Source organism: Scyliorhinus torazame, chromosome 5 (genome assembly GCF_047496885.1).
Source record: "Scyliorhinus torazame isolate Kashiwa2021f chromosome 5, sScyTor2.1, whole genome shotgun sequence".
NCBI lineage: Eukaryota > Metazoa > Chordata > Chondrichthyes > Carcharhiniformes > Scyliorhinidae > Scyliorhinus > Scyliorhinus torazame.
The window spans coordinates 13416399-13428150 of NC_092711.1; the positions used below are offsets into that span (position 1 = coordinate 13416399).

Consider the following 11752-nt stretch of genomic DNA (forward strand, 5'->3'; position numbering starts at 1 on the left):
AGGGTGATGGGGGAGAGATGAGAGGGGATGGGGAGAGAGAGGGGGATGGTGAGAGAGAGGGGGATGGTGAGAGAGAGGGGGATGGTGAGAGAGAGGGGGATGGTGAGAGAGAGGGGGATGGTGAGAGAGAGGGGGATGGTGAGAGAGAGGGGGATGGTGAGAGAGAGGGGGGGATGGTGAGAGAGAGGGGGGATGGTGAGAGAGAGGGGGGGATGGTGAGAGAGAGGGGGGGATGGTGAGAGAGAAGGGGGGATGGTGAGAGAGGGGGGGATGGTGAGAGAGAGGGGGGGTGGTGAGAGAGAGGGGGGATGGTGAGAGAGAGGGGGATGGTGAGAGAGAGGGGGATGGTGAGAGAGATGGGGATGGTGAGAGGGGGGGATGGTGAGAGAGGGGGGGATGGTGAGAGAGAGGGGGATGGTGAGAGAGGGGGGGATGGTGAGAGAGAGGGGGATGGTGAGAGAGGGGGATGGTGAGAGAGGGGGATGGTGAGAGAGAGGGGGATGGTGAGAGAGGGGGGGATGGTGAGAGAGGGGGGGATGGTAAGAGAGGGGAGGAGAGAGAGAGGGGGGGTGGTGAGAGAGAGGGGGGGGATGGTGAGAGAGGGGGGATGGTGAGAGCGGGGAGGAGAGAGAGAGGGGGGGAGGAGAGAGAGAGGGGGGGATGGTGAGAGAGGGGGGATGGTGAGAGAGGGGGGGATGGTGAGAGAGGGGGGGATGGTGAGAGAGGGGGGGGATGGTGAGAGAGGGGGGGATGGTGAGAGAGGGGGGGATGGTGAGAGAGAGGGGGATGGTGAGAGAGAGGGTGATGGGGAGAGAGAGGGTGATGGGGAGAGAGAGGGTGATGGGGAGAGAGAGGGTGATGGGGAGAGAGAGGGTGATGGGGAGAGAGAGGGTGATGGGGAGAGAGAGGGTGATGGGGAGAGAGAGGGTGATGGGGAGAGAGAGGGTGATGGGGAGAGAGAGGGTGATGGGGAGAGGGTGATGGGGAGAGGGAGGGGGATGGGGAGAGGGAGGGGGATGGGGAGAGGGAGGGAGATGGGGAGAGGGAGGGGGATGGGGAGAGAGAGAGGGGGGTGGGGAGAGAGAGAGGGGGGGAAGAGAGAGAGGGGGATGGGGGAGAGAGAGAGAGGGGGGTGGGGGAGAGGGAGAGAGGGGGGGATGGGGAGAGAGAGGGGGGATGGGGAGAGAGAGAGAGAGGGGGGGATGGAGAGAGAGGGAGGGGGAATGGGGATGGGGAGAGAGAGGGGGGATGGGAATGGGGAGAGAGAGGGAGGGGGGGTGGGGAGAGAGAGGGAGGGGGGGTGGGGAGAGAGAGGGAGGGGGGATGGGGAGAGAGAGAGAGGGGGGATGGGGGGAGAGAGAAAAGGGGCTGGGGAAGAGAGAGGGGGGGAAGAGAGAGAGGGTGATGGGGAGGGAGGGAGGGGGGATGGGGAGGGAGGGAGGGGGGAGGAGAGAGAGGGAGGGGGAGGAGAGAGAGGGAGGGGGGAGGGGAGAGAGGGAGGGGGTGGGGAGAGGGAGGGGATGGGGAGAGAGGAGGGGGGGGTGGGGAGAGAGGGGGATAGGGAGAGAGAGGGGGGATGGGGAGAGAGAGGGTGATGGGGAGAGAGAGAGGGGGATGGGGAGAGAGGGGGGGGATGGGAGAGAGAGGGGGGGATGTGGAGAGAGAGGGGGGATGGGGAGAGAGGGGGGGGATGGGGAGAGAGGGGGGGGATGGGGAGAGAGGGCGGATGGGGAGAGAGAGGGTGATGGGGAGAGAGAGAGGGTGATGGGGAGAGAGAGAGGGGATGGGGAGAGAGAGGGGGATGGTGAGAGAGAGGGGGATGGTGAGAGAGAGGGGGATGGTGAGAGAGAGGGGGATGGTGAGAGAGAGGGGGATGGTGAGAGAGAGGGGGGATGGTGAGAGAGAGGGGGGGATGGTGAGAGAGAGGGGGGGATGGTGAGAGAGAGGGGGGGATGGTGAGAGAGGGGGGGATGGTGAGAGAGAGGGGGATGGTGAGAGAGAGGGGGATGGTGAGAGAGAGGGGGATGGTGAGAGAGATGGGGATGGTGAGAGAGAGGGGGATGGTGAGAGAGAGGGGGGGATGGTGAGAGAGAGGGGGGGATGGTGAGAGAGGGGGATGGTGAGAGGGGGGAGGAGAGAGAGAGGGGGGAGGAGAGAGAGAGGGGGGGATGGTGAGAGAGAGGGGGGGGATGGTGAGAGAGGGGGGGATGGTGAGAGAGGGGGGGGATGGTGAGAGAGAGGGGGGATGGTGAGAGAGGGGGGGATGGTGAGAGAGGGGGGGGATGGTGAGAGAGGGGGGGGGATGGTGAGAGAGAGGGGGATGGTGAGAGAGGGGGGGGGTGGTGAGAGAGGGGGGATGGTGAGAGAGGGGGGGGATGATGAGAGAGGGGGGATGGTGAGAGAGAGGGGGATGTGAGAGAGGGCGGGATGGTGAGAGAGGGGGGGATGGTGAGAGAGGGGGATGGTGAGAGAGGGGGATGGTGAGAGAGGGGGGGATGGTGAGAGAGGGGGGGATGGTGAGAGAGGGGGGGATGGTGAGAGAGGGGGGGGATGGTGAGAGAGAGGGGGATGGTGAGAGAGAGGGGGATGGTGAGAGAGAGGGGGATGGTGAGAGAGAGGGGGATGGTGAGAGAGGGGGGGATGGTGAGAGAGGGGGGGGATGGTAAGAGAGGGGAGGAGAGAGAGAGGGGGGGATGGTGAGAGATGGGGGGATGGTGAGAGAGGGGGGAGGAGAGAGAGGGGGGGATGGTGAGAGAGGGGGAGGAGAGAGAGGGGGGATGGTGAGAGAGAGGGGGATGGTGAGAGAGGGGGGGATGGTGAGAGAGGGGGGGATGGTGAGAGAGAGGGGGGATGGTGAGAGAGGGGGGGATGGTGAGAGAGGGGGGGATGGTGAGAGAGGGGGGGATGGTGAGAGAGAGGGGGGGATGGTGAGAGAGAGGGGGATGGTGAGAGAGGGGGGAGGAGAGAGAGGGGGGGATGGTGAGAGAGAGGGGGATGGTGAGAGAGAGGGGGATGGTGAGAGAGAGGGGGGGGATGGTGAGAGAGAGGGGGGGATGGTGAGAGAGAGGGGGGGAGGAGAGAGAGGGGGATGGTGAGAGAGAGGGGGGGATGGTGAGAGAGAGAGGGGGATGGTGAGAGAGAGGGGGATGGTGAGAGAGAGGGGGGGGATGGTGAGAGAGAGGGGGGGATGGAGAGAGAGGGGGAGGAGAGAGAGGGGGATGGTGAGAGAGAGGGGATGGTGAGAGAGGGGGATGGAGAGAGAGGGGGGGATGGTGAGAGAGGGGGGGATGGTGAGAGAGGGGGGGGATGGTGAGAGAGAGGCGGAGGGTGGAGAGAGGGGGGGAATGGGAGGATGGAGTGAGAGAGGGGGATGGTGAGAGAGGGGGGAGGTGAGAGAGGGGGATGGTGAGAGAGGGAGGATGGAGAGAAAGAGAGGGAAGGTGAGAGAGAGACGGGGATGGAGAGAGAGAGAGGGAAGGTGAGAGAGAGAGACGGGGATGGAGAGAGAGGGGGGAATGGGAGGATGGAGTGAGAGAGAGAGGGGGGGGGGGAGAGATGGGGAGAGAGAGGGAGGGACAGGCGCAAGGTACGAGCGCGCACCGTTCCCCTGAATACCCACGCTGCCAGTATGCCCAATCTCTGAGCTGCCCCCACAGAACCACAGCCAACCGCGGGGATGGCAGCAAGTCCTCTGGTCTGCAGAAGAGGGAGGCTGTGGGGGGGGGGGGGGGGGCAGGAGTGAGAGGCTGGGGGGGGGGGGACAGGAGTGAGAGGCTGGGGGGGGGGCAGAAGAGAGAGGCTGGGGGGGGCAGAAGAGAGAGGCTGGGGGGGGGCAGAAGAGAGAGGCTGGGGGGGGCAGAAGAGAGAGGCTGGGGGGGGCAGAAGAGAGAGGCTGGGGGGGGCAGAAGAGAGAGGCTGGGGGGGGGGCAGGAGTGAGAGGCTGGGGGGGGGGCAGAAGAGAGAGGCTGGGGGGGCAGAAGAGAGAGGCTGGGGGGGCAGAAGAGAGAGGCTGGGGGGGCAGAAGAGAGAGGCTGGGGGGGCAGAAGAGAGAGGCTGGGGGGGAGAAGAGAGAGTCTGGGGGGGCAGGAGAGAGAGGCTGGGGGGGGCAGGAGAGAGGCTGGGGGGCAGGAGAGGGAGGCTGGGGGGCAGGAGAGGGAGGCTGGGGGGCAGGAGAGGGAGGCTGGAGGGCAGGAGAGGGAGGCTGGGGGGGCAGGAGAGGGAGGCTGGGGGGCAGGAGAGGGAGCCTGGGGGGGCAGAAGAGAGAGGCTGGGGGGGCAGGAGAGGGAGGCTGGGGGGGGGGGGCAGGAGAGGGAGGCTGGGGGGGGGGCAGGAGAGGGAGGCTGGGGGGGCAGGAGAGAGAGGCTGGGGGGCAGGAGAGAGAGGCTGGGGGGCAGGAGAGGGAGGCTGGGGGGCAGGAGAGGGAGGCTGGGGGGCAGGAGAGAGAGGCTGGGGGGGCAGAAGAGAGAGGCTGGGGGGGCAGAAGATGGAGGCTGGGGGCAGGAGAGGGAGGCTGGGGGGCAGGAGAGAGAGGCTGGGGGGGCAGGAGAGGGAGGCTGTGGGGGCAGGAGAGGGAGGCTGGGGGGGGGCAGGAGAGGGAGGCTGGGGGGGGGCAGGAGAGGGAGGCTGGGGGGGGGGCAGGAGAGGGAGGCTGGGGGGGGGCAGGAGAGGGAGGCTGGGGGGGCAGAAGAGAGAGGCTGGGGGGGCAGGAGAGAGAGAGGCTTGGGGGGCAGAAGAGAGATGCTGGGGGGCAGAAGAGAGAGGCTGGGGGGCAGGAGAGAGAGGCTGGGGGGGCAGGAGAGGGAGCCTGGGGGGGCAGGAGACGGAGGCTGGGGGGGCAGAAGAGAGAGTCTGGGGGGCAGAAGAGAGAGGCTGGGGGGCAGGAGAGGGAGGCTGGGGGGGGCAGGAGAGGGAGCCTGGGGGGGCAGGAGACGGAGGCTGGGGGGGCAGAAGAGAGAGTCTGGGGGCAGAAGAGAGAGGCTGGGGTGCAGGAGAGGGAGTCTGGGGGGGGCAGGAGAGGGAGCCTGGGGGGGCAGGAGACGGAGGCTGGGGGGGCAGAAGAGAGAGTCTGGGGGGGCAGAAAAGGGAGGCTGGGGGGCAGGAGAGGGAGGCTGGGGGGGCAGGAGAGAGAGGCTGGGGGGGCAGGAGAGAGAGGCTGGGGGGGCAGGAGAGAGAGGCTGGGGGGGCAGGAGAGGGAGGCTGGGGGGGGCAGGAGAGGGAGGCTGGGGGGGGCAGGAGAGGGAGGCTGGGGGGGCAGAAGAGAGAGGCTGGGGGGCAGTAGAGAGAGAGGCTTGGGGGGCAGAAGAGAGAGGCTGGGGGGCAGGAGAGGGAGCCTGGGGGGGGCAGAAGAGAGAGGCTGGGGGGGCAGAAGCGGGAGGCTGGGGGGCAGAAGAGAGAGGCTGGGGGGGCAGAAGAGAGAGGCTGGGGGGGCAGGAGAGGGAGGCTGGGGGGGGCAGGAGAGGGAGGCTGGGGGGGACAGGAGAGGGAGGCTGGGGGGGGCAGGAGAGGGAGGCTGGGGGGCAGGAGAGGGAGGCTGGGTGGGCAGGAGAGGGAGGCTGGGGGGGCAGGAGAGGGAGGCTGGGTGGGCAGGAGAGGGAGGCTGGGGGGGGCAGGAGAGGGAGGCTGGGGGGGGCAGGAGAGGGAGGCTGGGGGGGCAGGAGAGGGAGACTGGGGGGGGCAGGAGAGGGAGCCTGGGGGGGCAGGAGAGGGAGGCTGGGGGGGGGTGGCAGGCGAGGGAGGCTGGGGGGTGTGGCAGGAGTGAGAGGCTGTGGGGGTGGGGGGTGCAGGAGAGAGAGAGGCTGGGCAGGCTCGAAGGTCTCCCACCACTCACCGGGCAGGCTCGAAAGTCTCCCATCACTCTCAGGGCAGCCTCGAAGGTCTCCCACCACTCGCAGGGGTGGCTCGAAGGGGGCTAAGCTCCCACCACTCTCAGGGCAGGCTCGAAGGTCACCCACCACTCGCAGGGGTGGCTCGAAGGTCTCCCACCACTCGCAGCGCAGGCTCGAAAGGGGCTAAGCTCCCACCACTCTCAGGGCAGGCTCGAAGGTCTCCCACCACTCGCAGGGGTGGCTCGAAGGTCTCCCACCACTCGCAGCGCAGGCTCGAAGGTCTCCCACCACTCGCAGGACAGGCTCGAAGGGGGCTAAGCTCCCACCACTCGCAGGACAGGCTCGAAGGGGGCTAAGCTCCCACCACTCGCAGGACAGGCTCGAAGGGCTCCCACCACTCGCAGGGCAGGCTTGGAGGGCTCCCACCACTCGCAGGACAGGCTCCAAGGGCTCCCACCACTCGCAGGACAGGCTCCAAGGGCTCCCACCACTTGCAGGGCATGCTCGAAGGGGGCTAAGCTCCCACCACTCACAGGGCAGGCTCGAAGGTCTCCCACCACTCACAGGGCAGGCTGGAAGGTCTCCCACCACTCGCAGGACAGGCTCGAAGGGGGCTAAGCTCCCACCACTCGCAGGACAGGCTTGAAGGGCTCCCACCACTCGCAGGGCAGGCTTGGAGGGCTCCCACCACTCGCAGGACAGGCTCCAAGGGCTCCCACCACTCGCAGGACAGGCTCCAAGGGCTCCCACCATTCGCAGGGCAGTCTCGAAGGGGGTGACGCTCCCACCACTTGCTGCTCCCTGAGATGTGGCGTCCAGATTGCGTCTAAAGGTGGGGTTGGTTGAGGAGCAGATGACCAGGCGGTGGAAAATCCTACTCTGGAATCCTGGCTGTGGGGTCCTGCAGGCCCCCCGTGATGGGCAAGATGGGCTTTAGTTTAAACTCTCACTCTGAAAGAGGGCGCGCCCCCGAAAGTGCCAGTGGCTGACGTTGCTGCAGTGACAGACGCCGGGCTACAGGGGGCGGCTGTGAACCGTGACTGAGTTCTCCCTCTCTTTATATCGGCAGGTTGGAAGAATGCACAGACTGCACAACAGCTTAAGGAGAGGGAACGCAGCATTAAACATCACTTGGATATCGCAGCCAAAGGTTAGTCACAACCCCCCACCATCCACCCTCCCTCCCTCCACACTGTCCCCATCAAACACTCCCAGGACAGGTACAGCACGGGGTTAGATACAGAGTAAAGCTCCCTCTACACTGTCCCCATCAAACACTCCCAGGATAGGCACAGCACGGGGTTAGATACAGAGTAAAGCTCCCTCTACACTGTCCCCATCAAACACTCCCAGGACAGGTACAGCACGGGGTTAGATACAGAGTAAAGCTCCCTCTACACTGTCCCCATCAAACACTCCCAGGACAGGTACAGCACGGGGTTAGATACAGAGTAAAGCTCCCTCTACACTGTCCCCATCAAACACTCCCAGGACAGGTACAGCACGGGGTTAGATACAGAGTAAAGCTCCCTCTACACAGTCCCCATCAAACACTCCCAGGACAGGTACAGCACGGGGTTAGATACAGAGTAAAGCTCCCTCTACACAGTCCCCATCAAACATTCCCAGGACAGGTACACCATGGGGTTAGATACAGAGTAAAGCTCCCTCTACACAGTCCCCTTCAAACATTCCCAGGACAGGTACAGCACGGGGTTAGATACAGAGTAAAGCTCCCTCTACACAGTCCCCTTCAAACACTCCCAGGACAGGTACAGCACGGGGTTAGATATAGAGTAAAGCTCCTTCTACACTGTCCCCATCAAACACTCCCAGGACAGGTACAGCACGGTGTTAGATACAGAGTAAAGCTCCCTCTACATTGTCCCCATCAAACACTCCCAGGCCAGGTACAGCACGGGGTTAGACACAGAGTAAAACTCCCTCTACACAGTCCCCATCAAACACTCCCAGGACAGGTACAGCACGGGGTTAGATACAGAGTAAAGCTCCCTGTACACTGTCCCCATCAAACACTCCCAGGACAGGTACGGCACGGGGTTAGATACAGAGTAAAGATCCCGCTACACTGTCCCCCATCAAACACTCCCAGGACAGGTACAGCACGGGGTTAGATACAGAGTAAAGCTCCCGCTACACTGTCACCATCAAACACTTCCAGGACAGGTACAGCACGGGGTTAGAAACAGAGTAAAGCTCCCGCTACACTGTCCCCCATCAAACACTCCCAGGACAGGTACAGCACGGTGTTAGATACAGAGTAAAGCTCCCTCTACATTGTCCCCATCAAACACTCCCAGGACAGGTACAGCACGTGGTTAGATATAGAGTAAAGCTCCTTCTACACTGTCCCCATCAAACACTCCCAGGACAGGTACAGCACGGTGTTAGATACAGAGTAAAGCTCCCTCTACATTGTCCCCATCAAACACTCCCAGGCCAGGTACAGCACGGGATTAGACACAGAGTAAAACTCCCTCTACACTGTCCCCATCAAACACTCCCAGGACAGGTACAGCACGGGGTTAGATACTGAGAAAGCTCCCTCTACACTGTCCCCATCAAACACTCCCAGGACAGGTACAGCACGGGGTTAGATACAGAGTAAAGCTCCCTCTACACTGTCCCCATCAAACACTCCCAGGACAGGTACAGCACGGGGTTAGATACAGAGTAAAGCTCCCTCTACACTGTCCCCATCAAACACTCCCAGGACAGGTACAGCATGGGGTTAGATACTGAGTAAAGCTCCCTCTACACTGTCCCCATCAAACACTCCCAGGACAGGTGCAGCACGGGGTTAGATACAGAGTAAAGCTCCCTCTACACTGTCCCCATCAAACACTCCCAGGACAGGTACAGCACGGGGTTAGATACAGAGTAAAGCTCCCTCTACACTGTCCCCATCAAACACTCCCAGGACAGGTACAGCATGGGATTAGATACAGAGTAAAGCTCCCTCTACACTGTCCCCATCAAACACTCCCAGGACAGGTACAACACGGGGTTAGATACAGAGTAAAGCTCCCACTGCACTGTCCCCATCAAACACTCCGAGGACAGGTACAGCACGGGGTTAGATACAGAGTAAAGCTCCCACTGCACTGTCCCCATCAAACACTCCCAGGACAGGTACAGCACGGGGTTAGATACAGAGTAAAGCTCCCCCTACACTGTCCCCATCAAACACTCCCAGGACAGGTACAGCACAGGGTTAGATACAGAGTAAAGCTCCCCCTACACTGTCCCCATCAAACACTCCCAGGACAGGTACAGCACGGGGTTAGATACAGAGTAAAGCTCCCTCTGCACTGTCCCCATCAAACACTCCCAGGACAGGTACAGCACGGGGTTAGATACAGAGTAAAGCTCCCTCTGCACTGTCCCCATCAAACACTCCAGGACAGGTACAGCACGGGGTTAGATAAAGAGTAAAGCTCCCTCTACACTGTCCCCATCAAACACTCCCAGGACAGGTACAGCACGGGGTTAGATACTGAGTAAAGCTCCCTCTACACTGTCCCCATCAAACACTCCCAGGACAGGTACAGCACGGGGTTAGATACAGAGTAAAGCTCCCTCTGCACTGTCCCCATCAAACACTCCCAGGACAGGTACAGCACGGGGTTAGATACAGAGTAAAGCTCCCTCTGCACTGTCCCCATCAAACACTCCCAGGACAGGTACAGCACGGGGTTAGATACAGAGTAAAGCTCCCTCTGCACTGTCCCCATCAAACACTCCCAGGACAGGTACAGCACGGGGTTAGATACAGAGTAAAGCTCCCTCTGCACTGTCCCCATCAAACACTCCCAGGACAGGTACAGCACGGGGTTAGATACAGAGTAAAGCTCCCTCTGCACTGTCCCCATCAAACACTCCCAGGACAAGTACAGCACGGGGTTAGATACAGAGTAAAGCTCCCTCTGCACTGTCCCCATCAAACACTCCCAGGACAGGTACAGCACGGGGTTAGATACAGAGTAAAGCTCCCTATACACTGTCCCCATCAAACACTCCCAGGACAGGTACAGCACGGGGTTAGATAAAGAGTAAAGCTCCCTCTACACTGTCCCCATCAAACACTCCCTGGACAGGTAGAGCAACGGGTTAGATACAGAGTAAAGCTCCCTCTACACTGTCCCCATCAAACTCTCCCAGGACAGGAACAGCACGGGGTTAGATACAGAGTAAAGCTCCCTCTACACTGTCCCCATCAAACACTCCCAGGACAGGTGCAGCATGGGGTTAGGTAAAGAGTAAAGCTCCCTGTACACTGTCCCCATCAAACACTCCAGGACAGGTACTGCACGGGGTTAGGTACAGAGCAAAGCTCCCTCTACACTGTCCCCATCAAACACTCCCAGGACAGGTAGAGCAACGGGTTAGATACAGAGTAAATCTCCCTCTACACTGTCCCCATCAAACACTCCCAGGACAGGTAGAGCAACGGGTTAGATACAGAGTAAAGCTCCCTCTACACTGTCCCCATCAAACTCTCCCAGGACAGGAACAGCACGGGGTTAGATACAGAGTAAAGCTCCCTCTACACTGTCCCCATCAAACACTCCCAGGACAGGTACAGCACGGGGTTAGATACAGAGTAAAGCTCCCTCTATACTGTCCCCCTCAAACACTCCCAGGACAGGTACAGCACGGGGTTAGATACAGAGTAAAGCTCCCTCTACACTGTCCCCATCAAACACTCCCAGGACAGGTGCAGCATGGGGTTAGGTAAAGAGTAAAGCTCCCTCTACACTGTCCCCATCAAACACCCAGGACAGGTACAGCACGGGGTTAGATACAGAGTAAAGCTCCCTCTACACTGTCCTCATCAAACACTCCCAGGACAGGTACAGCACGGGGTTAGATACAGAGTAAATCTCCCTCTGCACTGTCCCCGTCAAACACTCCCAGGACAGGTACAGCACGGGGTTAGATACAGAGTAAAGCTCCCTCTACACTGTCCCCATCAAACACTCCCAGGACAGGTACAGCACGGGGTTAGATACAGAGTAAAGCTCCCTCTACACTGTCCTCATCAAACACTCCCAGGACAGGTACAGCACGGTGTTAGATACAGAGTAAATCTCCCTCTACACTGTCCCCGTCAAACACTCCCAGGACAGGTACAGCACGGGGTTAGATACAGAGTAAAGCTCCCTCTACACTGTCCCCATCAAACACTCCCAGGACAGGTACAGCACGGGGTTAGATTCAGAGTAAAGCTCAGTCAGGGTGAGTTAGTGTGATGCTGGGGATATTGTGCAGAGTGCAGTGTGGGACATTGTTTGACGGGATGTGTCTTGTTACCCTAGGGCCGCTGCGGCAGACCTTTGCTCAGAACCCGCTTGAACAGAAGGAGAGCTCGCCCGGGCCACTGGGGAGCGATGGTCAAAGCAAGAAACGCCCTTGGCAGGACACCATTGGCTAGAGGCAGGCCCTGCGAATAGGAACTCTTTCATTTCCCCTGTTTGAAGATTGTACTTAATTAAAAACTGTTTACGTGAGCGAAAGGAAGAGAAGCCTGTTCATGGGGCTGTGTGCAGCAGATCCAATATTGGGGTTCTTGATGGTCTACTTCAGAACAAGGGGATCTTCCTCGGGAGTGTGATGGGATCCGTTGACTGAGGGAGCGCCGCACTGTCAGAGGGTCAGTACTGAGGGAGTGCCGCACTGTCAGAGGGTCAGTACTGAGGGAGTGCCGCACTGTCAGAGGATCAGTACTGAGGGAGTCCCGCACTGTCTAAGAGGGTCAGTACTGAGGGAGCACCGCACTGTCAGAGGGTCAGTACTGAGGGAGCGCCGCACTGTCAGAGGGTCAGTACTGAGGGAGTGCCGTACTGTCAGAGGGTCAGTACTGAGGGAGTGCTGTACTGTCAGAGGGTCAGTACTGAGGGAGTGCC

General features: G+C 61.1%; 1 protein-coding gene across 1 annotated transcript in view; it reads left to right on the top strand.

The window, feature by feature from the left end:
• Window positions 1-11356, top strand: part of LOC140422593 (uncharacterized) — a 42038-nt gene extending 30682 nt beyond the window's left edge. Inside the window, exons 4-5 of the mRNA XM_072507602.1 lie at window positions 6871-6975; window positions 11165-11356. Of these exons, the coding sequence (XP_072363703.1) occupies window positions 6871-6975; window positions 11165-11280 (221 nt within the window). The 3' untranslated portion in view covers window positions 11281-11356. The remainder of the gene's footprint in view (window positions 1-6870; window positions 6976-11164) is intronic.
• Window positions 11357-11752: the final 396 nt, after the last annotated feature.